We start from the raw sequence: 27,853 nt of genomic DNA on the forward strand, positions 1-27,853 counted from the left end.
AGATGACAACTGAGAGCACATCAGAGACACGGGAAGGACAAAGTTCACTAAGCCAATAAACTATTTATGAAATTGGAGTGAAGTTTGGAGACCTTAGTTGCTTAGGGACGAACACACACTAATACACACACACACACACACACACACACATGGTAGATCCACTGGAGCACTGGAGAACATTTTAATTAAATAGTATAATAAAGCTACTAAATAGAATTATTATCAGTCCCTATAGGAATATTATTAGGAATCTCATTATTGGGAATACAAATATTGCAGTTAGATGAAGCCTCTCTCTCTCTCTTTCTCTCTCTCCCTCTCTCTCACACACACACACACACACACACACACACACACACAATCTCACTCTGTTCAGTTCATAAATCATTCATTTTTAAAGGACTAGTGTGACATTTTGAGAAACACACTTACTTGCTTCCTTGCCCCGGCGTTAGATGATTAGACTGATACCACCCTCATGTCTGTGCTCTGGATATGAAGTCAGCAGCCAGCAGCCGGATCTTCAGATTTTCTTACCTTCGGACAGAGCCAGGCTACGACTGTTTCCTAATGTTTTGAGTCTTTATGATAAGCAAAGCTGGATCTAGCTTACTGCTCCCGAGAAGTAGCTACTGAGTTTGTGCCACATGCTAAGATAGGTGGCATGCTGACTCAAGCAAAAATATTTACCATGCACATTTAACAGTGATATTTATCTTCTTATCAAACTCTCAGCAAGGAGGCAGGTAAGCCAGGTGCTGGTAGGTAGATTTGTCCAGAACCAGGGGAGCTGTTTTTTATCTGCATGCAGCTCGTACCCATTCAGACTGCCCACACTCAAAGCACACCAACTGTGCATGTGCTAGAAAAGTAAACTGGATGCTTGCTTCATGTACTAATGCATGTACTGCAATCCCCATCCTGGGTTCCCTTCTGGTAAAGTAGTTCTTTGCATCTTGCTGTGAGAAGGTCACCCACATGGTTTCTAGTGATGTGCGCCCGTATCCATATCCTTGATTGTGGGCCCCCTCGTCCACGTTTGTCCTGGAGCAGCCTACAATCAAGGCTTTAGCCTGGTGCTGGTGGCACCTTATTTACCCTGCAGACATGAGAGTGGTATCGATCCTCTCATCAAGGCCAACTCTCAGCTAGGAAACAAATAAGCGTATAGAGCAAAATGTTGGACTTTCCCTTTAATGAGTGTTGCACATCACATCCATGAACGCACTTTTATAAATGAAAAACGTTATAGCCTAAGTCAACTGAGCGGCCGCTCTCAACAAACCATGACGACGATCAGAAACTTGTCAATTTTTGAAGTGAACACCCCCCCCCCCCCACCCCTCCCTGTTACGTCACACGGGTACAAGGAGCGCAAAGCAGCGGTGCGGCTTTGCGCTCACTCAGCCGCGGCCGCCAGCCAGTCCCGCACAGCTGATACGTGTACTTTACTTGTTTATTTTCTCCACCTTTCAAAAGCCTCTTCCTTCAAACCAGAGACAGTGAACCCCCCCCCGCCCCCCCCCGCAGTCGCTGACAGGACAGACGACTTGTTTCCGGAGCCGAACGCAGGCGGTAATTTATTTTGAAAGTTGGATTACAGCGGAGCCACTTGAGCCGAGGGGAAATATCGGCTACCAGATGCTGCTCAGGAGATGAGCAGCGGAGAAGCACAGACTGGGGCAGATCAGCGGAGTCCCGGCCTGTCAGAGGTAATCTGCTTTTTATTTATTTGATCTACTTTAATCATTTCCCCCACGTTTTTCAAATGTGCTGAATGCAAAAAAAAATAAATAAATAAAATTAAAATTAAAAATAATAATATTTGTGGACTGCAATAAACCCTAAAAGATCTCAGCGCGAATATGGATACATTTGTGACCTTGCAGTTAAATTATACGTTTGTTTTGGTTCGAAAGTGCGATTTCCACGACTGCATACGAACTCATTACTGAAAGCCACAGACTCACGGCTAGACACATAGCTGTCTGTTAACTGAGACATAGTTGAGTTTCTGGAAATGTTTTCAGGATTCCAGCAACTGCAGCCAGTGTCACTTATCGCTCCTGTTCAAATGTCCGTGTTATCTCAATCATCCTCTATCTGGGATCTGCACTTGGTCTGCTGCCCGGTTTGTCAAACCCACACGCGTGTTTTGGTGAAGTGGATGTCAAGGTGCGATGTGCACAAATGTAGTAATGCAGTTTTTTTTTTTTTTTTTTTTTTTAAATAGCATTCTTTATAGCACTAGAAATATCTGTCTAACCCACCAGAGTTTTACTGTTTATCTGGATCGTTGTGCTACTGCTTACATACATTGTAGTACAATCATGATGCAGGCTATGCTTAGTATTATACAGAAGTCTTTACACACATCCTGCTCTGTGCAGCCTAATTAGTACATAGCAGTGCTGTTGTTTAATTAGGAGCAAAAATGAAACAGGAGTGAACACAATAACATAACATGTGCAACATAATATAATGCAGCAAATACAACATTTGTAAAAAAAACAAAAACAAAACAAAACAAAAAAAAAGTATTTTTGTGAAGAGAATAATATGTCAGAGAGGTGAGATTTAACTTGTGTAAATTGTGATGTTGTTGCATTGCGTTCTGTTGTAAGGTTAATCTTATTGTTTCCACCACATCAGCTCAGTCTGAATTTGCTCTTAAGTTTAGCTTGGACAGCTCATCTTAGGATGCACTGTTTTGAATAACTGAGTTATTCTGCCCCCTCCGTGCAGATAATTGGGTTTCTTAAACAGAGTCATGAAACATAATGAAGGTGAGAAAAACAAGCAATTTTGAGGCTGCTGCAAATGAACCATGGGCATTCTGTGCTGTATGTTAGAGAACTGTGTCTAATCATGTACCAGGCAGAATAAACACATTAGTGCTTCTCTGTGTACACTGTACACTGCATACATAAGAAATCTAATTGTTAAGGGAGTTAATTGTCCAGGAGTGATTTTGATCCTAATTAGACCCACTTGGGCAGCATCATGAAAGTGATAGAACAACATGTGGACCCTCGGTCCCTTGTGTATCTTGTATTCCACTGCACAAGATGTGGCTAATAAATGGGCCTATTGTTAGGTAAACACCTCTCCCACGTAACTGAACAAACATATTCCTTATTACCGCAGCACATCTGTTGCAGGGATGTAAGAGATGCACGCTCTGCGCCCTACAGGTGCACTCCATGAATGAATGACGCCTTGCTGTATGTTGTCTTTAGTGGTAATTTGCAAACATTAGCGGGCAGCACGGGTGCTTCAATGCATACAAAACACACATTAGCGCAGTTTTGTGATGCATAAAGTAAAATTCTGCTTTCTAAGTGCTGCCCCAATCAGCAGGGTGAACATCTCACGGCTGCGAGTTCCATTATGCATGTGGCAGAAACTGCTGAATGATAACACGGCGGTTAGGGGTCGCATTTGTTAACAGGTTACATTTGACCCTCATATACATGCAGCATGCATGAAAAGGCTCGCTGGCTCAAAACGACTCAGACTGCGATCGGCCTCGAGGGGCGAAAACTGAAAGCAGTGAGTGCTTTCTGATCTTTTCACCCCCCCCACCCCAGTACTGCATGTCAGTACTGTACACCATATGAGACTGTTCCTCTCCAGCCTCCCGAGGTCTGTCAAAGACCGGCTTTTCCACTGTTTCATGGCTTTGTCAGTGTTGGATAAGGATTAGATTATAAGAATTAATTTGACAAGGGATGGATTACACCTCTCTCCTTCCTCTCTCTCTGTAAGTGTAATTTTGTGGCTTGAGCCCAGCAGCATCAGCATCATATAGTGTGATCTCAGCCGCTATTTTTCTTTAAGGCTTGAGTGCACTTATGTGGTGGGAAACAGGGGCTTAGCTATTCTTGTTGTTTCACAAAAACTTACCAACAGCCCTTTAAAATGGTCTCCTTTGATGTTATATCACACTGTAAACCACTGCGTGCAGTGAGTTATGGTGTGCTGTGGTATTGTGCTTTGTCAGGGTGTCAGCAGTAAGTCACAGAGTGGAGTGATAACAGATGGTCACAGCTGACTTATATGCATGTCAGACCTGATGACAGGTCAGCTCATCTGTCTTTATTAGTTCAGTTCATTCGGTCTTACATTCAGCCTTGAAGACGTATAATTCAGGAGTAGAGAAGGATGTGTAAAAATTTAAACCGAGTACTCCTTGAAGGAACATGCTGCAAGTTAACGTTGTCTTTATTATGTAACAGTTTATGTAACTGTATGTCAAAGGAAATATTAATTTAGGATGAAAAAAAACAAACAAAAAAAAAACTAGAAAAATACAATAACTTTTCTGACCTCTTCTCTCCTCCTAGTAGAATTTCTTTACAGCCCCAAACAGAAGAAAAAAAATAATAATGATAAGACACTGTAGTCATTGTGGTTTTAAAGTTACGTGTTCAAACTGCAGTCTGATCCAAGTCAAACAGATGTATATCACAGTGCTGTCTGCAAAGCACGTTGGGGCTTTCCTTGTTTGCAAATGTTTGTTCGCCCTGTATGTCTTTGATCTGTAAGTTGCTGAGTCGAGCGTTGGAAACTCAGGCGGCCAAGATAGGAGTCATCCTGCCTGTAAACATTCAGCTCTCTGTCTGTGGTAACTGTGGCTGCTGGAGAAATATGGTGAAGACATTCAGCTACGAATAAGTCAGAGAAAGGAAGGACGTGACACAGATTGATTGACTCTCTGGGCTCAAGTGGACTGTATATCTTTGCAGCTGATGGCAGCTGTCACATGCTTTGTATTGTGCCTCAAACAAATTGCTTTGTGTATTTGATTTATGTTTTTGGGGATTTAACAGAAAAAAGAGGGGAAAATGATCCTTTATTTTTACAACCAAATTTTCATTCCACTCTGCTCATGGAAACAAAGTCACGGTAAATAAATAACATCCTCCTCTAATAATAATTGGATAAATTCAATAAGTACAGACAGAATAATGTGAATCCAAAAAAGAAAAACAAAAAAAGAAGGTTAAACATAGTCAACATGCCCACCAGTCCAAGATGCATGTACCCATCTGCACACATTAACCACTCATACTGAACACTTAACTGTATCTACATGCACACAGGTATACGCGCATGCATAGACACTCGGAGATGCATTTGGTCAGTCCATGATGGTATAGTGTGATAAAAGATTTAGATGCTGAGGTGAAAGAGAGGTAAACAGAAGAAACACTTGATGCTCGAGAGAGGAAGAGGGAGGACAGGCCTCTTACATCTCTGCCTCTTGTGGTTTCCTGAGAACAAGCCATATAACAAGATGAGGACGAGAGCGTGGAGAGAAACCCATATAGCTTTGCTTATGTTTTGCTGTGCTGCATTCTACTTTTTCTGTGGCTGTAGTGCAGGGAATACAGCTGAGAGTGAAGGGGGGGGGGGGGGGGGGGGGGGGGGCAGAGACGTGTAGAAACAGCCTGAAGTGCAGAGGGACAATCACACAGACTGACTGTGCAAATAAAAGAGACGGAACTAAAGAGAGAGAGATGATCAGGAGATCTGCAGCTGGATGATGGCCTGTGGTGGTGCGCATGGACAGGTGTGAGGGGGAGTGTAGGTGTCAGCCCCCATCAAGTGACCACGTCCGTCCTGTGTGGCCCCCACGTTGGATCCAGGGGGGCTAAGAATAGCCTCCACTACAAAGAGCTGTCACTCTGGATTGTAACAGAGCGGCGATAAGGGTCTGCCTGGATAACGCCGCTGGGCTCCACTTAGCGCTTTTTAAGACAAGCAATATTATTATTATTATAATATCTTCAGAATAATAAAACAGTGCACAGAGTCCTTTCCTGGTTCAGTTTGGGCTATTTCTAAAATAAAAAACGCAATATGAAGCAGCGAGAGGCATCAGTACTGCAATACGGGCAATTAAACAAAATAGTTTTCCTCCTCGGGCAGTTGGAGGAATTGGAAAAAGAATGATACAATGATACACTTAAATGATATTTGTTTTATGATTAACCATCTGGTAATGTCAATGATATCATACTTAAAAAATAAACTGGGGCCATTTTTTTTGTGGAGTGGGGTGGAGTGGGGTAGAAGTCAGTTTGGGTGGGGTTGGGTGTTGAAAAGCTGCCATTAAGGTGAGATGGTTCCTCTTGTGTTTTATGCAGTTTTACTTTAAGTGAAATGATTGAAAACAGAGGCCGACCACGTTGTTGCCACTGAAATACTGACAAGTACTTTCACTTTAGGAATAAGTTTAAAACTCGCTGATAGAGACATTTTTTTATTTTTTTGCTGCCATGAACGTAATACTCGTTAGCTGTGTCTTTCTTAGTTATACACACGAACGTACTGCATATGTACAGATACACAGTGTTTATATGCACAACTGAACGGGAAGGATCAGAACCAATCCCTTCCTGTTAGCGGCAGGAAACATCTACTGCTTATTGAATAGACATCGACTCCTATGTGGCTTTGAGCCACCATGTGATGGGTGATTTTGCTCTCCAACTTTCAGGCATGTGCTGGGTTAAACAGATAAGTTGAGTGTTTATTGAATCTTCCCAAGTACACCCAACAGTGTGCCAGTAGCAGAACAACTGTCAGTTCCTTTAACGACCTCTTTAACCTCTTTGAAACAAGCTCTTTACCTCTGGAGGAAAATTGAATTACTTGTTTTTTTTCAGAGCAATAAACAGATACATTTGCTATAGCAGCAGAAAACTGCCGGCGGAAAAAGCTGCGCAGCGTTTAGCTTACACTTTCCCGTTGTCTGGGTTTTTCTTTGTTCGGATTCATACATCATGAAAAAGGTAAAACATCTGTTCCCTCATTTTTTTTTTTGTTGTTTGTTGGGTCCATCGCGGCTGCCTTTCGTTATGTCCTTTGGTTTTCTTCACACAAGCCACCGCACACAGCAGACTGTGCTCTGGTTTTCTAGTGCACACTGAAACGCGTTTCCCTCTCTGCCCATCTGATGATCCTGATGTGGCTCTCTGGTCTCTGGGTAGTGTCTGTTGCCTTTTCCCCCGTGTTCCCCGCTCAGTACCAGAACCAGAATCAGATATGAAGTGCAGCACATTCCATCATTACTGTGGCCTGGGTGGCTGCCAACAATCTTACCTTCCTGCCCCCGAGAACAAATCCAGACAATGTTTTGATGTCGCCTGCTCTACAGCGGGAAAACGGTGAGATTAATCAATCTGACGTGCCAAAAGAGTCTCCTCCAGGTGGACGGGCTGATTTGTTTATGCAGCGTGGTTAAGAAGGGATCGGTACTTAAGCTGTGGTCAACAACAAGGAGCTAAGACGTGCTTTTAAAATTTCTTTTATATATATATATATATTTTTTTTTGTTTTAGTAAGTATGTGTCTTACCATATTCAGAAGACATTGCGTCATTCCTTTTTCCACTTTCACACACGCTGAACATAAGAAACCTATTATAATATGGTAAATAAAGCAAAACCAGAGATGCAGTGCTGTGGAGAGACCCGATGCATCATTTCATTCTTAGTTCACTAGGAGCTTTGCTATTTCAGCCTTACAGCACACAGACTCACCACATTCCCTCTGGGTATCAGCCAGAAACTGAAACACTTAAATCATATCCTTCCTGTCTTCACTCAGTCAGTCCAAGTAAGATCCACAAGGAATACTGTGCATGAGGTTCAAAGGCGAACGTCTGATAGTTGGATACGATGCTGAAGCAGATAGACTAACTCATCCATTATTTTAAACCAATACCTGCTCGCTGTTAAGAGACTGATAATGACTCATCCTGTTTACTCATTGCGGACAATATGCTTCTGCAGAAGAAATTTTCCATAAAATCACATAAGTTCGAAAAATATGTTCCATGACAATTTACACCCCCAACTTTTTCAGGCGTTAGAGTGAAGGTTTATGCTCCAGAGTCTGTGTCGCTGAATTTGCAGTAACATGTCGCATTGGCTTTCTTATAGGTACAACAGCTAGGATTGAATATTAAAACGGCAACTATTGCAATGTGTGTTTTTTTCTTTGTAGATTTTGATATATATTTTTCAAATGAAAAAAAAAATGCAAACAGTATTTTTATGGTCACATATGTTATACTTGACCATATAAAATGATTAAAGGTTTGGGAGTAAGAGAGGAGAGCCCGCAGCCCTTTTGATATTTGAGCTCAACACATGTGGCTCTTTCCCATATGTTCATACTTAACCTAACTTCTTGGTAAATCAGCCAGTCCATTAAATTCAATCAGAGTTGATGTGTTGTGGATGAACTGAGATATGCAGCTTTATAATCAGGAAGGTCATGACTGGAATTATCTCGGAGGTCTTAGATAGGCTGGCCTGAGAGAAGTCCGTGGGTTGTGATGATGGAAACACATCGCTTGTGCCGTCTTGCTCTAAGATGAATCACACAATCAGACTCAACGTGGCTGATATGATTACTCTCTAATGACCAACCTACACGCTCCAGCGTTGACCGAGCAGAGGCCACGTGCACTCTCTTCGGGGGTCACTACAGGTGAAGTTGTGGATTGGATTTGACAGTTTAAAGAAGTGGCAGTTGTGTTCATGTCAAGCTTATGGCGCTCTCAGTCAAGGGGAGTTAACCTGCCAGTCCTGTGGGAGACAGATTCCTCTTTAGTGTGCACAGAGACATCCCCATGCAAGCGTGGAGACTGGAGCAAAAAGATTTATCACAGGAGAATCGATAGCAGCAGAGGTGCGGTGAAGGATTTGAAAGGATAAAAGAACACAACAAGGTTTCGCTTTTCTCTAAACCGCTGTGTAAACCCTGGAGGAGGTAACAGTATTGAGCCATTTTCTGTTGGTTCACATCCACATTGGTGAGGCACTAAAAATACCCCCTCCTCCCTTGCAACGTGTGTGGGTCGAGGGTCAAGTGTAGCTCCCTTTGCTCCCCAACACAGCCTATTATCACAGTACAGAGCACAAACAACAGTTGTTTTATCTCAGCGACTGCTCAACTGGAAACTCTCGCAGCCATGCCTTTGCCATGGCCTCTGGGTCGCATGCTGTCCACTTGACAACTTTTCTCCAGCCACAAATTTAATGATCTGTAAATTCTGGTCCACCGCTCATTTTAGAGGTAAGGGTTGTTGCTTTTATTATGTTAACTACTCTCTACTTAAATGGGCTTTTTTTTTGAGTGAAATAAGTATGAGGACAGAAAGTGGCAAAAGTCTGACCAAACATCAAGAACTTCTTACCTCTAATCCTTCATCCAGTGTATGAAATTTTACTTTACTTTATTACTTCTTAAAGTAATAAAGTACTCACAGGTATAATAAAAAAACAAATACTGTTACTGATGATAATGATAAGTAAAAAAGATTTTTAAAAAAAGATTGATAGATGAACCACATTAGGATTTTAACTACATGGATTAATTTAACCAGATTTTCAAACATATTTTATTTTTCTCAGGCGTCTATATGTTGTCTGTTTTCATTGGAAAGAATGTGAACAAAAAAATTGAATCAAAGTAGTGTAAAGTAAATGAGGTCCTCACGCAGCTGAGAAAATGCCTCTGGTGATAGTAAGTGATGAGAAAAATGGAGAGAAAACCCAAATGAGCTGCCGTTCATGCGCCAGAGACCAGTGTAAACAATGGCTGAACCACAGAGGGTTTGTGGGGGGAAAAAATTGACTTTAAAGCAAATTTTTCAAAATTTTGACATTAATGATAAACTGATAAATTCCTGCATTTATTTTTGGATATTAAAAAACAATAATAAAGAGCCCACATACAGAAAACCTTCAACAAAAAAAAATCTGTGAAACCAAACATCCCTTCCTATTAATTTCTGCTCTTGAAATGGATCGTGACTTTAGCGTATTTGTTATAGTTTTTGCATCCAACAGAGATTAAGATCATTGCTTGGCTCATCAACTAGAAAATGTGCCCAAATTCCCCTAAAAATTATGAAACCACAGAGGGAGTCTTGGTTTACTCTTCCTCTGGCTTTAGGGGGAAAAATGAGTTTTCGAGTAGACATGAGCTGTGCATAGTGGCAGGAGTAACATATGAATTTTGATACAAGATGCATCTGTAGAGCGATTACAGTACATGTGTGATGAACTACTGCAGCACACAGTCTCGGGAGACTGTTCCCACCACAGGGAAATATGGTACAAAAGTGTCTCCTCTGAGACTCGTGTAAGAACTGCGGAATTCAGGCTTAGACATGAGATTAGAATAAATTATGCAAATGTGCATCCAGAAGAAATGGTGTATTATATCACATTATATATAGAATAGCATTCACACTATACTTGTTAGGAGAGCCTTCTCTCCAGGTGGCTTTTTGAAACCTGCTGATGTGACATCAAAATTTTCAACAATTCCGTCACATAATTCTGCAATTTCAGCCTTGAATGGTTTTAAAAATGTGAAGAGAGTAAAACAACACTTTCATTGAAACCCCTGCACTCCTTGATGTCCTCAGGTGGTTGCAGCCGTCAACACGGCTGCAGTGCTGCTGCTTGCTGTTGGTGCTGTGACAGGTGAACGGTTTGAAATGAAGGCGTTTGAGGTGCAGACCGTGTCAGACTAATATCTCCCAGAGGAGCGTTTTCTCTGTGTTACCTTTCGGTGAATGAAGCCTTTCTCTTCAGTTTTCAGTGGAAAAACAACATGTCCTCCTGCGTCACCGAAGGGACTACTGATGTCAGTGTGTTTTTGACCCCTGGTGGGGGGGGTACACAGCGAGAGACATTAACTTCCATCCACATGTAACAGACACTTACACTCACTCCCTGTTGTACGCTGTCAGAAGAACAGAGGAAAACCCCCACAAGGTTTAGTTTCAGTGACTTAATCAAATCTCTGTACAAAAGCACCTGTTGGCACGTATTATGTTTACCTTGCTCACGATCTTAGCTCAGTTTGTATGTCAAAAACATTTACAAAATCACAAATATGAACCTCACGATGATCAGTCATTAAACTCTCATATCATACAGATGAATGAAACTTCATCTTTTCATGTGATATCAGACGTTTTTCTGTTGAATGTAACTTCCTCTAAAATCGGAAGGCTCAACACTCCTGGTGAGGATTTATGTATAAGACAGAGATAATTTCCTCTAAGTTGTTGCTAGTTCATCATGTGCTGTGTATAAACTTGAAGGACTGAGTAATGTCAGGGAATTACCCCCCCCTCACCCCCCCACCCCCCCGGACACACATACACACACCTGTCTGTAGCTGACTGACTCGTTGGCCTCGTCCTCCATGATTCATGCTGTCACCTTGGCTGAGCTGCTCTCTCCTGTCAAACCTCATCTCCTCCTCTCCCTTAAAGAGCTGCCACTTACCATGCCCTCGTGCCTTCGCCGAGCAGCGTTGTCATAAACTAAACACATCAAATATTCATTACACACTAACACACTGCTGCTATGGAGTATTATTCATGCTCTCCATGGGCCTGGGTTGAACTGTTAGAGGTCTTTTAAAAGCTCCGGACAGCCTCATGCTGCATCCATCCAGCGCTTCCCTCTCAGGCTTTGGCGATCGGCGCAACGCATCTCATCTGGAAACATGGGGGGGAGTGGAAGACAGACACATTTAAATTCAAACCCGCTCGTTTATAATCCCCTTTCTCTTTGTATGCCCCTTTTCAGCCTGTTAGGTTATCATCGCTACAAGGTTTAACTTGTCTTTGGAGAAGCTGTAAAGTAGATGTGGTGTCATCTGAGTTCCAAGTTTTTCTGTGTGTGAATCCTTTTAGCTCTTCAAGTTACAACCTGGGATTAGATTGGTTTAGATGGTTGAGTTCACACTTAGCAGGGAGTAAATGTAGTCAGTGAGGGGTCTTCATAAGGATAGAAATGCAAGAATATTTGTGAGAGCGAGTGATGGTGTGTGTGTGTGTGCGCATGTGTGTATGTGTGTCTGTGTGTGTATGCATATATTTTGTGTGCTCATCTGTTTTCTGCCTAATTAGTCTCTGTTTGCTGATTACATTACCTGCATTACACATCCACCTGAACGTTTCTAACAGGCGTGTTTCTGCAGGCGGACACGGCCGCAGCTGTGACACACTGTATTACACTATACTGACTGTCGTACATTATAATGTGCTGTTATACCATATCCATGGCACAATTTCAATTGAAAATAGCAAATGTTAATACATGTGAATATTCACAGTGTGCATGTGTGTGTGTGTGTGTGGGGGTGTGTGTGTGGTCCAGGTATTACTCATGTTGTGGGGTAGTGATGCACAGATCACAGTTATATACGCAGACACTGTGGTGTGGTGTGTTGTGGTGTAATACGGATATAGAAATTAGCATTGTGATTAACAGATGGGACGGGATAGGCTGGAGGTGCGTGAAATAAGATATAATGTATTTATTTTTCAGATGTGTTGAGTTTCATTTTACCCAAAAAGGAGTACTTTTATTTTAAATAAATGTTTATTTATTGCCAGCCTTCCTCAGTCTAAGATGTCACCGTATCATCACATGTAATATCCCACTGAGAGATAATAGTAATGTGAGATCAGTGCTGGTGTCTAAATCGTGGAAATTCATTCCAATATAGATAATTTAATATTGGAAATAATCAGCATGTACAGTCCTAGTCCTGATATATACTATAGTGACATGACGCTGTTAGTCTGTGGCAGCACAGGATCTCCCACATGAAATGTGTAGACTCTGGGCTCTGCATCTATTCTTAACTGTCTTGACCTATATTACATCTGCAGCTACTGAGCTGCTCCTCTCCCTTTGCTCACTCTGCTGCTCACTGTTGTGTGACCTGTTAATATCTTGTTTGCCTCGCCCCACACTTTCTCATGAACGCCTGAAGATGATGATGCCACACAGTGCACGTCAGTCCTCCTCAGTGACGAGAGGCAGGATGCGTTATTTTACAGTCTATAAACTGCATCTCCAATGCGCAGACATGTGAAAATGATAAAGCAGCGGCTCATGCCTGCCTAATCTGATGACTGAAAACAAACCAGGCCACAAGCGGTTGACGACGTACGGTCCACGTTCGTGGATCAGTTCTCTGTTTTGCTTTTTACTGTATTTCAGGCCGAGCGCACTGATTCATGCTTGTAGATTACATCTGTTCCTGCGACCTGGACTGTTTGCGTGGTTAATTCCTTCATAAGTGGGGTCAGTTGCAACAAGTGAACCCATAGCTCTTCATGGGAGAATAAATGACACTCGAGGCCTGTTTTTGCCGTGTCCCTGCAGCTCATAGCAGAATAAAAGCCTTAGCATAGCTGCCTCACGCTGGCTCTGTGCTCTTTTACGATTAAATACATCGATGCACCTTTTGCTATCTTGTTGAGAACAAACAGCTGGAGTCAGCAACAAATCAACAACTCGGCTACGCGTGAAAAAACACAAAGCAGGCACCTCTGGCAAAGTGTAATTATTTTGGGAGCGTTACAGAACACTTGAGGCAAAGTTTACGTAATGAAGGCTTTAAGCATCAACTATCATTCCGCTGCGAGCGTGTGTTTGTGAGGCTGTTTGAGAGGTGAGCAAGACAGAGTGGCAGGGCATGATGTGTATATAACCGAGATGATGGAGCGGCAGATAAGTCGCTTTGCTTTCTCTGCCAAGTGGTGGTAAGGAATTGAGTTCATTTAGATTAAGGATGATACAGATCCTAAGAGGGTGTAATGGAGTGAGATAAAACGGGCGGGAGCTGTGGGAGCCGAGTGAAATCCAGACAAATCACCTCGATTTACTTTATGTTTCATAGTGTGAAGTGTTGGCTCAGTGTTTAATCCAACGTTAATACGGTACTAAATTTTTCAGCTCTTATAATAATTCTCTTCTTTGCCACCTGGGATAACACACACGCGCACACGCACACACACACACAGACATTACATTAATATCTCTCGATCGCCTTTGTAGCCCGGAGGTTAGAAAGTAAACCAGCTGGTATAATTGCGGTGAGTAAAGTGATAATTCACAGGCTTTTCCTGAAAATTAAAAGATAAGGCTTTATCTTTTTCGTTCTTATCAACAAAGCCCACAAAAGCACCGCAACCACAGTATTTAGCCAAAAACAAACAAAACAAAACAAAAAAATCTGACATAAAAGAGCCGTAATGTTGCATTTGGTTGACATATACATATCTTCATTCATTATAATGAACATAGTTTATCAGTTGTTCATCGCTCTCAGCACGTGTGAATGCAGAGTCACACTCTTTTAAATGGTAATCAAAATGAATAAATGGTTTTTAACACACTGTGTAGCAATCTACAGTAATTGTTTAAACTTCTACTTTATATTATTACAACTGTGTTTAACTACATTACATTCTCATTCATTCATCATTCATTTGTCTGTACACCAGCCTTCACTTTCAGGTGGAGGTAGGTGAAGTAGGGGAACTTAAAGCGACCAAGTCCCTGCACACTCTGCCTGACATAGAGCAACTCTCCATAAAAAGAAGTCAAATGAAATCACACTGAGGCTGCACAGGCAGCGCTTGTTTGTGGGATAAATTCATTGTTTGGTCTCGGTCTCTTCAGGGCATTTGGCAATGATAATAAAAATATAGAAACAATACCAGCTTCATCCTCTTTATTACAGTCAAGAAGTTAACTAGAGCTTTTACGTACTGGTCTAAGCCCCTGCAGGGTTTATCATCTGAAGTATAATGTTCCTCTTCTCTGCTGCACAGGAGGAGATGTGGAGGGAGGCAAACACAGCGACTAGTTTGAGATGAAAATGAAAATGCAGAAGACTGTCTCTACTGTGCACTTCCTTACCTGATCTGATGGTGTTCTCCCAGTCATGAATATGGAACAGCATCGCAGGTCCACAAATGTCATAAATATCCGTGTTTAGGGTTAATTAAAACTTCAAAAGTTCTGAGTCTGTGCTTTTACTAAGCAGCCCCTGAGCTTGCAGGATGACCTCTTCCCCTGCAGCTTCCCCCTCGTAAATGATGTGCTTTTTTTTTTTTTTGGGCTGAACTGCCTGCCTAAATAAGGTTTAAGAGATTCCGTGTATCTATGTATGGGGTCCACTATGCTGTGCAGCTTTGCCAATGTGTACGACAAAGCTCCAAGTGTTTGATAAATTCCAGGCTGGTGGCGGAGTGACAGAGCAGCGTAGAGGAGCTCAGGGGGATTACTGCACATAAACATCGCCGGCCAGTATCCATAAGAGCTCAACACACAATGGAGCCATGTGGATACAACATGGGAGAGGAGACGCGGTGAAAGGAATCACCTAGTCCCTTTCATAAATCAGCAGGTCTATTTGGAGTCACCTCATCAACATTAAACATGCCAGAGGGCGTTGTGGGAGGGGTCTGTATGAGTCCCTCTGCTGCACTTATATATTCATATGTTAAACATATTACAAACACCCCTCACAGAGTTATTTTGTGTGTGAATAGATGCGTGCTCGGAATACCACTGAGTGTGGCTACAGAGAAGTTGAGTCAAGTAAGTCACTGTGTGTCCTTTGTGGTGTTGTCCTCTCTCCTCTTATCTCTTTATGTCTGCGTCCTCTCTATTGGTCGCTTTGTTCCAGAGCCTCATTTCTCATTTCCTCATGTCTGTTTATTGTACTTCTGACAATCTCATCAGCAGATCGTACAGTACACACACACTGTTTATCAGGAGCGATCTCATTAGTGCAAGAATGGGTGGACACCAATTTTGCCGTCCAGTTTCTACATGTCTGTTAAAAGCGTCGATTGCGGCTCTTTGAAGTTGTCATCTTTCTGACTCACCCGGTCTTCTTTTATTCTTGTGATTTTCCTTTTTTTTTGCTTGGGGAGAAACTGTGTGTGTCTGAATGGGTTTCATTTTTTGGCTTGCTTTAAACTCTGTATCTGTTTATTTCCCTTAACTGATCTTGTCCCCATCGGACTTAATTAGGCAGGTTTATCATGCGGTGTGATAACAGTGTTTGTTTGTCAAACAGCGGCTCCTGTCCCTGAACTTATCGGGGCTAAGTGAAGTTGTACAGTGTCAGAGCATCACAAGAAAAGCCCTCGACAGTTCACATTCTTGTTTTCGTCCATATCCTGACTTTAACTGTAACGAATCATTGAATCGCTCAACTGCCGGAGCAATAGTCGCCGTTTTTTTGCCGTCTATCAAACCACATCCTATCACAGAAAGGGCTGTTCACACCACAGACCTCACAGCCTTCCCATACTGTTTTAGAACAGGTAATGCTCTTAGTAAATGTCACAATAAGAACTGCTCTCTATTTGCAGACAGCTGAATCAGTGTGTTTGACTTATCATGCTAACTTGCAAGTGTTGACGAGTGAAATTGCAGCGTTTGCTTCATTCTCTGCTCGCTTTGTTTACAGCAGATCTCCGGCAAATTGGTGCAATGTCAGGGAGATGTATTACTTTGACAAAGCAGTCCTTTTTGCTCTACAGAGTCAAAACTCTGAAATGCTTAACTGCTTTTGTCCCTTATATGCTATTTTTTTGTAGAAATATACAGAGGCATTTTTTTTGCCCTGCTGAATTTCTTCAGCCTCACTTGAATGGAGTCGTTTGGAGTATTCTTTATTTAGTGTTATTATGTAGGCTTTACTTATGAGGATGTTGAAATACTAAAAAGTAAAAATCATTCTAAGCAAACGTCCTCATTCAAACATTACTGATTGGAGCTAGTTGTAAATTTTGCTATTGCTACATAGCCAACATTAGCATTAACCAGTGTTGCCAGTTCTCAACCATTGGCCCCTGCACAGGCCAGTCTCATGGCTGCTGAGATTTCAATTAAACGTGGGATCTATAGTTGGCGCAGATCTCTTACTGCAGGCATTGAGTGCTACAAGTTATACAACTGACATTGATATTCCCTCAAGTTCTTTTCCCTGCATCTGTGCCAGATAGACCAGCGAATAACAGCAAGTACATGGGCAGAGATAAATAAGCTAAGTGCTGTGTTCTCGACTGAAGTGCGTACAGCCGAGCTGAGACCACAGACAGTATACACAGGACGGTGCTCCTGCTCTTTGATGAACCTGGCAACAGTGCTGAGCTGTAATTAAACTGTTGTCTCAAAATCAGGTTTGTAATCTCACTGCAACTATTCTGTGTTTATTTTGTGGAAAGAGGCTGCAGCGCAGTTGGAAACCTCCTGTTATCGGGAGATGTGATTGGCCTGGCTTGGCTTGTGATCAATATAGTCCTCTCTTTGGGAGCAGTGTGCTTTGTGGAAATGGGAATCTTAACAATTTTGTGATGAAGAGCAGAGTCCTGGTTGCACCACAAAAAAAAGGTTCCCCCAGGGGGGAAACTGTTGCTTTTGTGCAGGAGCTGAAGAATCACTTCATGTGACTATGAATCAAGTGAAATAAACAGCTGAGGGAAGTCAAAGTTGGAGGGAGGAACACATTTGTTTTCTTGCTGTTGGATTAGCAGACGTTAGCAGACAGCTCAGTGATAAAATAGGAGAATAAAGTACATATAACATATAAAGTAGGTCAGTTAACAGTAGCTGGTGACAGTCAGAAAGAACTGACGGAGTGATGTAGGGAATTATTGTATATTGAAAATGTCCAATATGTCATCCGCATTAGGGTTCGGAAAACCTTTCCACTTGGCTCAAATTGTGTCCTAAACCCACAACAGCGGCATAAAAGGTTCACAAACCATGTGGTTTTCATACAAGAGAAAATAACTGTAATCTTTGACACCAGAATTGCACTACAACAGGCCTTATTGTTAGCAACGCACTCTTGAGGGTGCAATCAAGTTCAGTTGCCAAAATACACAATGGGCGACAGCCAACATAGAAATGCCGGTTTGAAAGCAGAAATTCCAGCCAGCTGTCATGATCAGTGACTGAATAGCAAGAGGATGCATTGTTTGCATCAGATCTTTTTGTGACTATTTGTGCTTCGGTTATTTTTTCATAAAAGTAACAAACAATGTTATTCGATTTTTCTGTATTAGATTTTTGTGACTGCTACTGTCAATGTTTGAGCATAAAAAAAAAAAAAATCAATGGTCATTTTTTTTAAACATGCACACATAACACACATAACAAACATGACATAACATACACAATCTAGATTCGGAAAAAATTGTGTCTATTTCTTTAAAGAATTGTGACCAGGATACATACTACATACTGATATTTACAAACGTTTTACAGTTGAAAGATTTTTAAACTTTTCAGAGATGTGTGGTGTAATGAGACGCATCAAAACTACCTCAAACCTAGTGTTGCTAGTGTTGCATTTCTGCTGACTCATCAGAATCAGAATCAGAATACTTTATTGATTCCCAGGGGGAAATTAGTTTATGTTACAGTTGCTCCTTCAAGAATAGAAATGTAACAGCGAAGAATAGAAAACAACATAAGCTTAAGAGGTAAAGATAAAAAGATAAATATGAATATAGACATGAGATGTAGAAATGTGTCCTTATATGATAATATACAAACATACAATATAAATGTAAATGCAACAACATATTGGGTAGTCCTTGCACAGTTTAGAATTGCACTTGTCAACATACAGGTATTGAAATATACACCAACACTGATATATCTGCAAGAAGTGAATATCTTACAATTCAATTAGGGCTCATTCTCTGCAGTGATGATCACAACATGTAAATCTTTACATTGGGCAACAAAGCAAGAAAACTGAAGTCGACACAAGAGCCACAACTACAGCAGAAACAGTGTAGGATGATGAACGTGGCAACCCGTCAAAGAGTCCCTGCAGGGGTGTTGTTGCTTCACAGCAGGTACGGTTGTAACATCCAACACACCTCATGAAAGAGTGCATGAAACAGCATCCAGCAAGTGCTAAACACTTCCCACACACATGCTCATGTATAGAGCACAGAAAAGCCCCATACACTTGCGCTCATGCAACACAGGTAGGCCTATATCTCAAATGTTATGCAACTGTCATTGTTTCCCTCCCACATTCATCAGATGTGACCTCTGAATAGGAAACGTGATGTTTATCAAAATGCATGAATAGTCGACACACAGAAGAGGCACAAAGCATCCAGGAGCTCGAGTTTACCGGAGCTGTGTGTGTGCATCCTCACAGATAGCTCGCACTCTGAACTGCTCTCCCACACTGCAACAGGGTCAGTGACACACATTTTTGAGTGGTTCAGAGGTCGGCCACATCACACAGCTGCTGAAATCTGAACCACTGTTTTTCACATATTTTGAGGCTTTACTTTATCTCCATAATCTCCTTTTTCTAGTCCATGTTAAATAAAGTTTGCCTGTGCAAAATCCTTATACATATTGACTGGAGGCCATAAATACTTAATGTTTTTTCTCCCTGCAGAGAAAACATCTCTGGAAACTGGAGAGGAGACAGGTGATGAATAATCAAACATATCGACTGTGTGTTCACATTTAGTGATTCACTGTTGATAGTTGTTGCAGACACTGAATTATACTCTGGGCAGCTAAATAACTGAAGAAGGAGTGGCGATCTTTCTGCGACTACTAATTTCTCTGCAAACACAAAGCACATTTATTGAACATTTGCATAACATAGTGCCAAGTGTTGCTTTGATCCTTCAACAAAATGTTGTACAGTTGTTCCCGCTGACATATTTGACTTGCATATTCAGTGAAGTACAATGTCCTCTTGACTTTTTGAACACATCTCCGAAATGCATGCATGTAAGAGCAGCTTAAGCCCGGTTGTGGAATATTTTAGCAGGGCAGAAAAAAGGGGCACTTGTTCATGATAAATTATCATATTCACCACAGCATGGAAAAGCTGAAAAGTAGAAGTGTGTGCAAGAGACGGGATGAGTAAAACCTCAGACTCAGACTCATTTTCCAAACCACCATTCAGCAGAGAAACACCAGCAGGCAGCAAACAATTAGCTGTGCACGTCCTGTCCCCGAACAAATGCAACAGACCCAACTGGATCCCACTGACAGACTGACCAAATTAGGCTACAGCCATGGTGAGGATGGTTACTTGGTTGCTAGCAAGTGAAGAATGTATATACACCATGTTTCAACAGGGGACACTAGCCCTCACAGGCATGTCATGGATTACATAAACTTGGTGAAAGACAGACCTGATTTTTTGAGACCTTGTGTCAAGAAGTCGTTGCTGGAATCTGCGGATTCTGTGGCTTTTATGTTAACAGGTGGTTATGAAACAAAGGTTTAGAGTGGGGCTACCAATTTTCAGTTTTCTGTGTCTCTAAATGTTTTTTTAAACAGTCAATTAAGTGAAATCTACCATTGAAAGATTTGTGCTGTGGTGCATTTCTTTTTTGTTACAGAACAGCTATCATGCAGCTGGAGAGTAAAGTGCTTTTCAGCAATCTGAAATATCAATAGTAAACTCCAGGTCTCGGCAGCAGTTTGTCTGAACCAAAGAACATTCACTTTTTTCCATTTGTCACACTTGGAGAAACCTGCAGAGAGAAAAAAACATGTAGCTGGGGCAGGTTGAGGGTAAAGCATAATGATTGTGAGTGTGATAACAAAGAAACAAGAGCTTTCCACAGGGCAGCTACCAACTTGTGTTGTCAGGCACAAGCTGCACAGGAGCAGCTTTCGACACTTTGCACATTGGCACTGAAGATGAGGAGAAATGGCCCAGTCCGCATTTCTCAGAAGGAGCAAAGATCCAGCTTCAGTCTTATCGCAGATACCATTAATTACAACTATTGTTATTGACTATTAACGTCCATCACTCTGCACAGCACGTTGTGCTCTAATAACACGGAGGGCAGCTGCTGTCAGTGCTCGTACATGTTTAAGACACACATTCACAATAACACACACTGAGCTCAATGAGCAGCTGAGGGAGGGCTTCCTCTTTGATTCGTGTAACTGTTATCTTTACGGCTGAAGGACTTTCAGCTACAAAGAGCTCTCTGGGAGAACCCAGGTGCTTCCATTTGATTTGGAAACATTTTGTTGCTATAACTACAAATCAAACAGAATCACTGCTTGAGTTTTTATTTATGATATGCTGATATGCTTTCCAGTAAAGAGGGACTTTGAAGAGGAAGCTTTTGTCAGGATTAATTTCACTGAGATCTGAAATGTAACTTTGCCATGATCACATTGACCTTCTGTTGATTGTGTACTTAGGAGTTCTCAGGCACCACAAAAACAGCTCTGAGGGAGTCTACAGTCCAGTTAGAGGCATGTCCTCTGGGGGAAAATCGCTCAGCGAAACAAAAGGAGACAGGTAGTGGAGATCAGATAAAACACTACGTCAGAAAATAATGGCTGAAGTGCATTGAGTGAATCTCAAGCGGAGAATTAATCCATTAAGATATAATCGGTGGTACGTTAATGGTTGCAGAAGTATCACACAGTAAAAGAGACTGGGCCTGCAGACTCAGTAAAGACGCGAGTGAACGGAACATTATCTTTCGCTGCATGGAAAACACACGACCCAGCGGTTTGAGAGTCACACAGAGGGAAGTCAAATCTCAGAAGTCAATGGAGCATTTGCACAGCAGTGCGATGTCTAACCCAAGATGCAGAGAGCGATGCCCAGATTAAAGTGATGTCCCGTCGTTAATGCAACAGACAAGTCACAGGGCACGTTGAGACCCGATGCTCCGTCTCCTCTGAACTCTTCTTCACCCCATTATCAGACAATGACGCTCTCTTGCAGCAACGTCAGGCTCAGTGTAACATCTGCAGCCCTAAGGTATGAGCACGGCGTGCTACGCTTTGGCTTTAGTTAAAGCATGGGAAGAATGAGAAGATTACACAATGCAGTAGCTTAACCGAGGTTGCTCTGCATTTTTGCTTTAATGATCATCTATTCGACTGATGTCTCTCTTCAGAAACAAAGCCAGATTAAAGAATGTCACTGTGGTATTTTGTAGATGCACTTCAGCCTCATAAATGACAAAGAAGATGGATGATACAGATGGATTTTTTTTCCCCTTTACTTTCACTAGCTCCTCTGCATTTGGAAAGTTGCTTGATAGATTGCCGCTCAGGGGCATTTTCTGAACCAGTTATTGTGTTTTCCAAGAGGTTTGTTTTTAATCCTTGTTGCTCCCCTTTGCCCCACATTCATGCACGCATACACTGCTTTTGTAATTTTATTTGTTCGACAATGTAATCCAATGAAAGGTAAGTACTCTCCAACAAACAACAGTAATTGTTTGTGGCCATTGTATTGAGCCATCCAGCATACACTTGAACACAGAGCGCCTTTGTTTTTTTTGTTGTTTTTTTTAATTTAGGACATTCAGGAAATTTACGTCATTCTTTTGAGTTTTCAATGGATTTTTTTTTTTACACAACTACAAATAAATGACGAGACATTATTCAACAAATAGCTGTCTGTCCTTTCAAACAACTATTTGCAGTGACGGTTTTGTATTTATATTAAAATTATATCTATTTAGTTTAATATTTGGCCAATTACCCATAGATAAATAGGTCTGAAGCAAGGCAACAGTATTATTATGTTTATCTTAAAAAAAGCATTATATTATTTTTCACACATTGGAAACACCCCCAGGCCCAAGTGGAGCATTTTGGCGCAGTAACTTGTTTCAGGATGGAAAGTGCTAAAGGAAAAAGGCTCAAACAACCCAAGAAGTCCCTCTGTCTCTGCCTGTGTGACTCTAAGCTGTCGTTCCACCCCTTAAATCAGATGTGCAACGATAGTGATAAAAGCTGCAGGTTATTTCCAGGAACAGAGAGCAAGCAGGGTTAAGCAACATGTGTTCCAGATGACCTTGATTGGTCTGGATCCACAGCTAAGTGGGAGCCCAGAGCTGCGGCTCTGGCAGGGTATCATAACAGCAGACTATACGAGCCTAATTAGCCTCACACCTTCAAGCCCATTAGTTCCACTCCAGCTACCACCAAATGGCTGATGTGATCCCCGACGTCCTGCATCAAAGGCATCCAAGCTGAAATATTGTACGTGACAAATCTGTACAAATAAAGCACGAGAAATGCACAAACATATGTCCTCAGGATGTATCTTTAAAATTCTTCTCTTGGTCTGCCCTTGGATTCCTTTTGAAGAGTGAATGTTCATTTTAGGGAAAGCCTCATTTTGTATACAGCTTTGGGGCAATTTGTGATGTTGTAGTAAAAAAATATGCAGATGTAATGTGCATTACAGCAGAAAACTGCAAAAACTGTGATGTTAGACTGCTGTTCAAAATTTGAGGGGGGGTGGGAGAAGGAAACAGCTTGCTGGACAGGCTTCACTTTTACTCACAAGAGATTATTGTATTGTTAAATGGTCTTGTTTTCATCTAAAAAGAAACTTAATGTGGGCTCTGAATTTTGGTTGATGCTGATTGATGACGTGACCATCATTTTTATTCAATCTATTAGGAGTCCTCCAGAAACATATTGCAAGATGTGCTATTCTCAGGTTTATGTGACAACTTCACAAATATGTAATGGCTGGTGTTAGTAGTGTTGGGACATAAAAATGGGGTCAGGGGCCAGAAAGGGTGGAGAAACCCTTTTTCCCCCCCCTCTGTCTTTCTCTCTCACTCTGCTATGTTCTCTCTGTTTCTCTCTCTCGTCCCTCCTGCAGGGCTCTCAGGACCAAGCTCTGAGTTTGGTTAATCATTGCTCCTACTTGGTGCTAAGTTGCAAAAAGTGGTGTGGGCAGACCGGGGCGTTAGGAAACTCAGGTCTGTATGTGTTTGTGGGAAGAGACAGTGAGAGAGAGAGAGAGAGAGAGAGTGCAGGAGGGAAACCCTTTGAAAACCGTCACACACTGGTGTAACACTCATGCCGTAAGCCAGAGCATGTGCTCACCCACATGTATGTCAGCCTCTGTACTGAGACACAGGCTTGAACGTCATGCACTCGCAGAATGATGCCTGATCACTCTTTCTGGTAAGAACTAATCTGTCACACTTGTTTGGTATAGACGAGCTTAAAGCTCAGTCGGGTGTGTTTGACATAGTTTAGCTGTTGTTTTCTTCATGCCATTTACTGTCAGGTCGGTTTTACGTGAAAATGTGGTTGGCGTGCATTCAACTTCCCTAATGAACCGTAACAGATGCTGGAATTTTTTAATCAAGGCCGACATATTTGTTTCTTTTAATCCTCTTATGTCACCGTAAAACTGAGTAGAAAGAGTTGTGGACACAGAATTGTGACTTCAACATGTCTGATAGTGTTAAGGGCAGAAAGGTCAGTGCTGTGATCTCAGCTGGACCAGTTCTGGCCCAATGTCAGGCCAGACAACAGTGTCTCTGATCCCTGAGGCGCCCGGGGCAATCAGTCAGTCTGTACTATAGCTAATGCTAACTGCATCCTGTGGTCATTACACTGAACAGGCCATTTAGAAACTCTTTGGTTTAGATATTATCTGAAGTCTGACTTCCAGTAGAGCTTTGTAATATATCAGGCAGACATTAAGATTGTGACTGCGACCTCCTGGCGGCTATTTCACCCCAGACTTTATAAGCGTGTTGACATGTTCAGTCAAAACGCAGACGCAAAAAGTCTCTGATTTGAACTGAGGCTTTTTTCGACTGCACATATTGTGTACATCTGTCATGACACACTGTGCTCTTATCTGTTGAACAAACACCATGCCCCCCAGTAAACAAAAGAAATCCCAAACACATCAACACAAGCCCGTCCTCCCCGCCACGAGACTAGAACAGAATGGAATTTGAAACGTTTTAGCCAAAAATGTTTCCATGGTCAAGGTGTTTTTTGCAGAAACGTTTCAGATTTCGTTCCGTTCTCCGGCTTCAAACGAATCTCTCGCTGGAGTTTGCCGCGTCGATCGATACACAGGTGAGTGACCTCTGGCACACACTGACACATGCTCAACCAAACACTGACAAGCTTTGAGATGGAGGTGGACAGCAGCCAAATGTGAGTCACCGAGTGAGTGCAGCTCTGCTGAGCCGCAGCTGTCTCTCACTGATGGGATAAACAGCATTTCCTGGAGGTTTTGGGCCCCGTGCTTGATGTTCTGGACAGTCTGGTTCTTGGCCCCACTGCATCATTCATGCTGTACACCTTGTTAACCGTGGCCATGCCTGGTATGAATGAGTGGCCAGGATGGAAATTAGACTGGGCTTGCAATGGTTATCTTTTATCTTAAATGAGCCTTAGTCTCATTGACATTTTCTCTTTTTTTGAACCTCAGCATTTCTTCAACTCTTGGTGTTATTGCAGTGTGACAGATATGACCCAGCCCCTCCTTTTGCCTGGCCCCAGCTGAGGTAACAAGTCGTGTGTTTGCAATGAGCTTTGATGGATTGTGTGTCTCTGTGTCATCCAGGCAGTGTGGCAAGCGTAGATAAACTCTTCCCCCGTCCTGCAGTATCCCCTCCCAGTGCCAAACTCCAGGAAAAAGGGATGTCACGGCTGTTCCTGCTTTTGGCAATGCTCACTGCCTCCTGCAGCATCCAGGTGTGTCCCATAGCACACACACACGCACACACAGTGGGGGGTGAAGGCTGCTTCTTCTGAAACAATACAGAGAGTTGTGCTGTCAAAGCCTAAACAAACTGTCAACCCCTTAATGTCATGAGTGTCACGGTTTACAATACATCAGTCTGTGCATACAGTAGCGCAAACCCCCCCATACTGACAACACATTAGAGAAAGACACAGTGTCACCTTGACAGATTATATCCCCAGTTTGAGGATGGGTTGTTACAGCTACTGTATATATGAAGTGAAGTGAAACAGATGATGCCAGTTCAGTCACTGCGCCCGTTGTGTCTCCATGGTTTGTGCAGGGCTCACATTCTCCACATTTTTCTTGCCCAGCTGCTTACACTACAACAATAGCTCCACAAAATAATGGACCTTCCTGCTCTAACTGACCTCATACACACTCCGCTGTTTCCTTAGGTGTCTTCTGCTGCTACCCTGGATAAGCTGAAGGAGAGCTGGAAACTGTACATGGAGGAGTGCGAGCGCAACAACAGCCAAGACCCGCCAAGCGCCGGTGAGCCAATCATACTGGAGCACATGTTCGACATCATTGGCATCACCAGTTCTCTATAATAACAAGAATTATAGTGTATATTTTTTTAGCCAGAGAAACAGGAAATTGCAACCTTACGATAAGCTATGATTCCTATCATGATCATTATTACTGCTCTGACAACATTTTATGACAAAGCAAATATGAAAGTAAGACATTTTTAAAAAAATATGTAATTTGCATATATATCAGCAAAGAAAGTTGTTTTTACCCTCAGGTTATGGCACAGTTGCAGCTCTCTAATGCAATATAATAGGTAATTGTTAAGTCACACTATCTCCAGACTATGGAACAGAAGCAATTTTCACTCCCTGCTCAAACCGTTGTATAATCACTCGACTTGCAGCTGCTCCAAGTTTTTTTATTTGCTATACCACACACACTCTGTGCTCTAAGGCTCTCACTGACAGAGAACTGGCTCCAGTTCACTCAATCAACAGTGGTTAACTATATGGCGAACGCTGCCCTTCAGCTGCATTATGCTCTGTTGGCATCCGTGGCATAGACCAGGAGGACATTACACTCCAACATTGAAAAAGGCCACTTCCTACACTGCGCACAAAGTCACACCGCTCCACTCTCCCACTCTGCAGCACTCTCTTGCCCTTCCTGTCACCACATGAGTGTAATAGTGAATTAGCAGGTGCAGAGGGGACAGGACAGACCACATTATACACCTGAACATCCAGCTGTCCATACACTAACAGCCAGCACTGTCTACATCCTCTATCGCAAAGATGAAAAGTGTTATAAGTGGAAGGTCATCAATGGAGTACTTTACTTTGAAGTCAAGATGAAAGACCATGATGTGTGTGGATGCTATAATGGCCACCAGCAGCCATGACTTCAAAGACATGCGATTGCATTTCATGGCTTGGACCATTCCAGGACATAGACAGCAGAGAAAGGTGTGTAAGGGCTGTGGCAGCAAAGGACAATCCCTCCCTTATTTCATGCTTTTTATCTCCAGGCCTTGTGTGCAACAGGACTTTTGACAATTACGCCTGTTGGCCTGATGGACTCCCCAACACCACCGTCAGCGTCTCATGTCCGTGGTATCTGCCGTGGCATCATAAAGGTAAGAGACATGTGGATTAATAGATACAGACTGTATGGCAGTCATGTTGATGCAGGACAATTTAAAATACCCTGCAGATAGGGACAGCTGTCCGTGATGAGTGGACTTTCCAGTCAATTGACTGTGTGTGTGTGTGTGTGTGTGTCTGTTTGTGTGTGTTTTTGTAGTTCAACACGGCATGGTGTATCAGGAATGTGATGCTAATGGCCAGTGGGTGACTACAAAGAACACCAGTGAGTGTGACTCTAACGATCCAAGTCAGGTAAGAGAAAAATCTCTCCCATTATTCTCTCAGGAAGGCATTTGACAGAGAAATAAGAAGATACTCGTATTTTGTCACATATCACCCCTCTCAAATAAAAGAAAGAAAAAAAAAGTCAGTGTATTCATATGTGTTTTTATTTGCAGCAGTACTATGGCCATATCCGAATCATGTACACGGTGGGCTATTCCTTATCACTGGTGGCTTTGGTGTTGGCACTCGGCATCCTCATATTCTTCAGGTAACAATGACTTTCAGTTAATATCAATTCAGAGAAGTAAGATTTCAGTCGCCTGCTACATTAGATTCTGCATCAAACACAGCATGAAGTGGAAATAATGTTTGAGTAGTAGCAGTGTAGTGGAGTAGTGTTTAAAGGTCCCTTATTATATAAAGTGAGATTTCCACGTCTTTTTTGATCATAAGTCTAGGTTCTATATTAATACTGTGCAAGTGTCAAAGTGCTCAGTCCACAGAGAAATGCACATAGCCTGTATTCAGAAGCTGAGCCTTAAAATGAGCCATCAGGACTTTTTGAACTTTGTGATGTCACAACAAAGCAGTCA

General features: G+C 42.2%; 1 protein-coding gene across 7 annotated transcripts in view; it reads left to right on the plus strand.

The window, feature by feature from the left end:
• Positions 1-1,385: 1,385 nt before the first annotated feature.
• gcgra (glucagon receptor a) overlaps positions 1,386-27,853 on the plus strand; it is a 34,869-nt gene continuing 8,401 nt past the window's right edge. The window contains exons 1-7 of one of the 7 annotated variants that reach the window (XM_071472891.1): positions 1,387-1,712; positions 25,099-25,174; positions 25,276-25,364; positions 25,812-25,908; positions 26,918-27,025; positions 27,193-27,287; positions 27,434-27,528. In XM_071472891.1, the coding sequence (XP_071328992.1) occupies positions 25,311-25,364; positions 25,812-25,908; positions 26,918-27,025; positions 27,193-27,287; positions 27,434-27,528 (449 nt within the window). In that variant the 5' untranslated portion in view covers positions 1,387-1,712; positions 25,099-25,174; positions 25,276-25,310. Of the gene's footprint in view, positions 1,713-23,651; positions 23,826-24,703; positions 24,741-25,098; positions 25,175-25,233; positions 25,365-25,811; positions 25,909-26,917; positions 27,026-27,192; positions 27,288-27,433; positions 27,529-27,853 lie in introns of those variants that run through there. The other 6 variants (XM_071472899.1, XM_071472869.1, XM_071472904.1 and 3 more) reach the window with 6 other exon arrangements.

The sequence above is a fragment of the Trachinotus anak genome, unplaced genomic scaffold (assembly GCF_046630095.1).
Source record: "Trachinotus anak isolate AG129_WGS33_773 ecotype Australia unplaced genomic scaffold, CSIRO_AGI_Tana_v1 ptg000003l, whole genome shotgun sequence".
NCBI classification, from domain to species: Eukaryota; Metazoa; Chordata; class Actinopteri; order Carangiformes; family Carangidae; genus Trachinotus; species Trachinotus anak.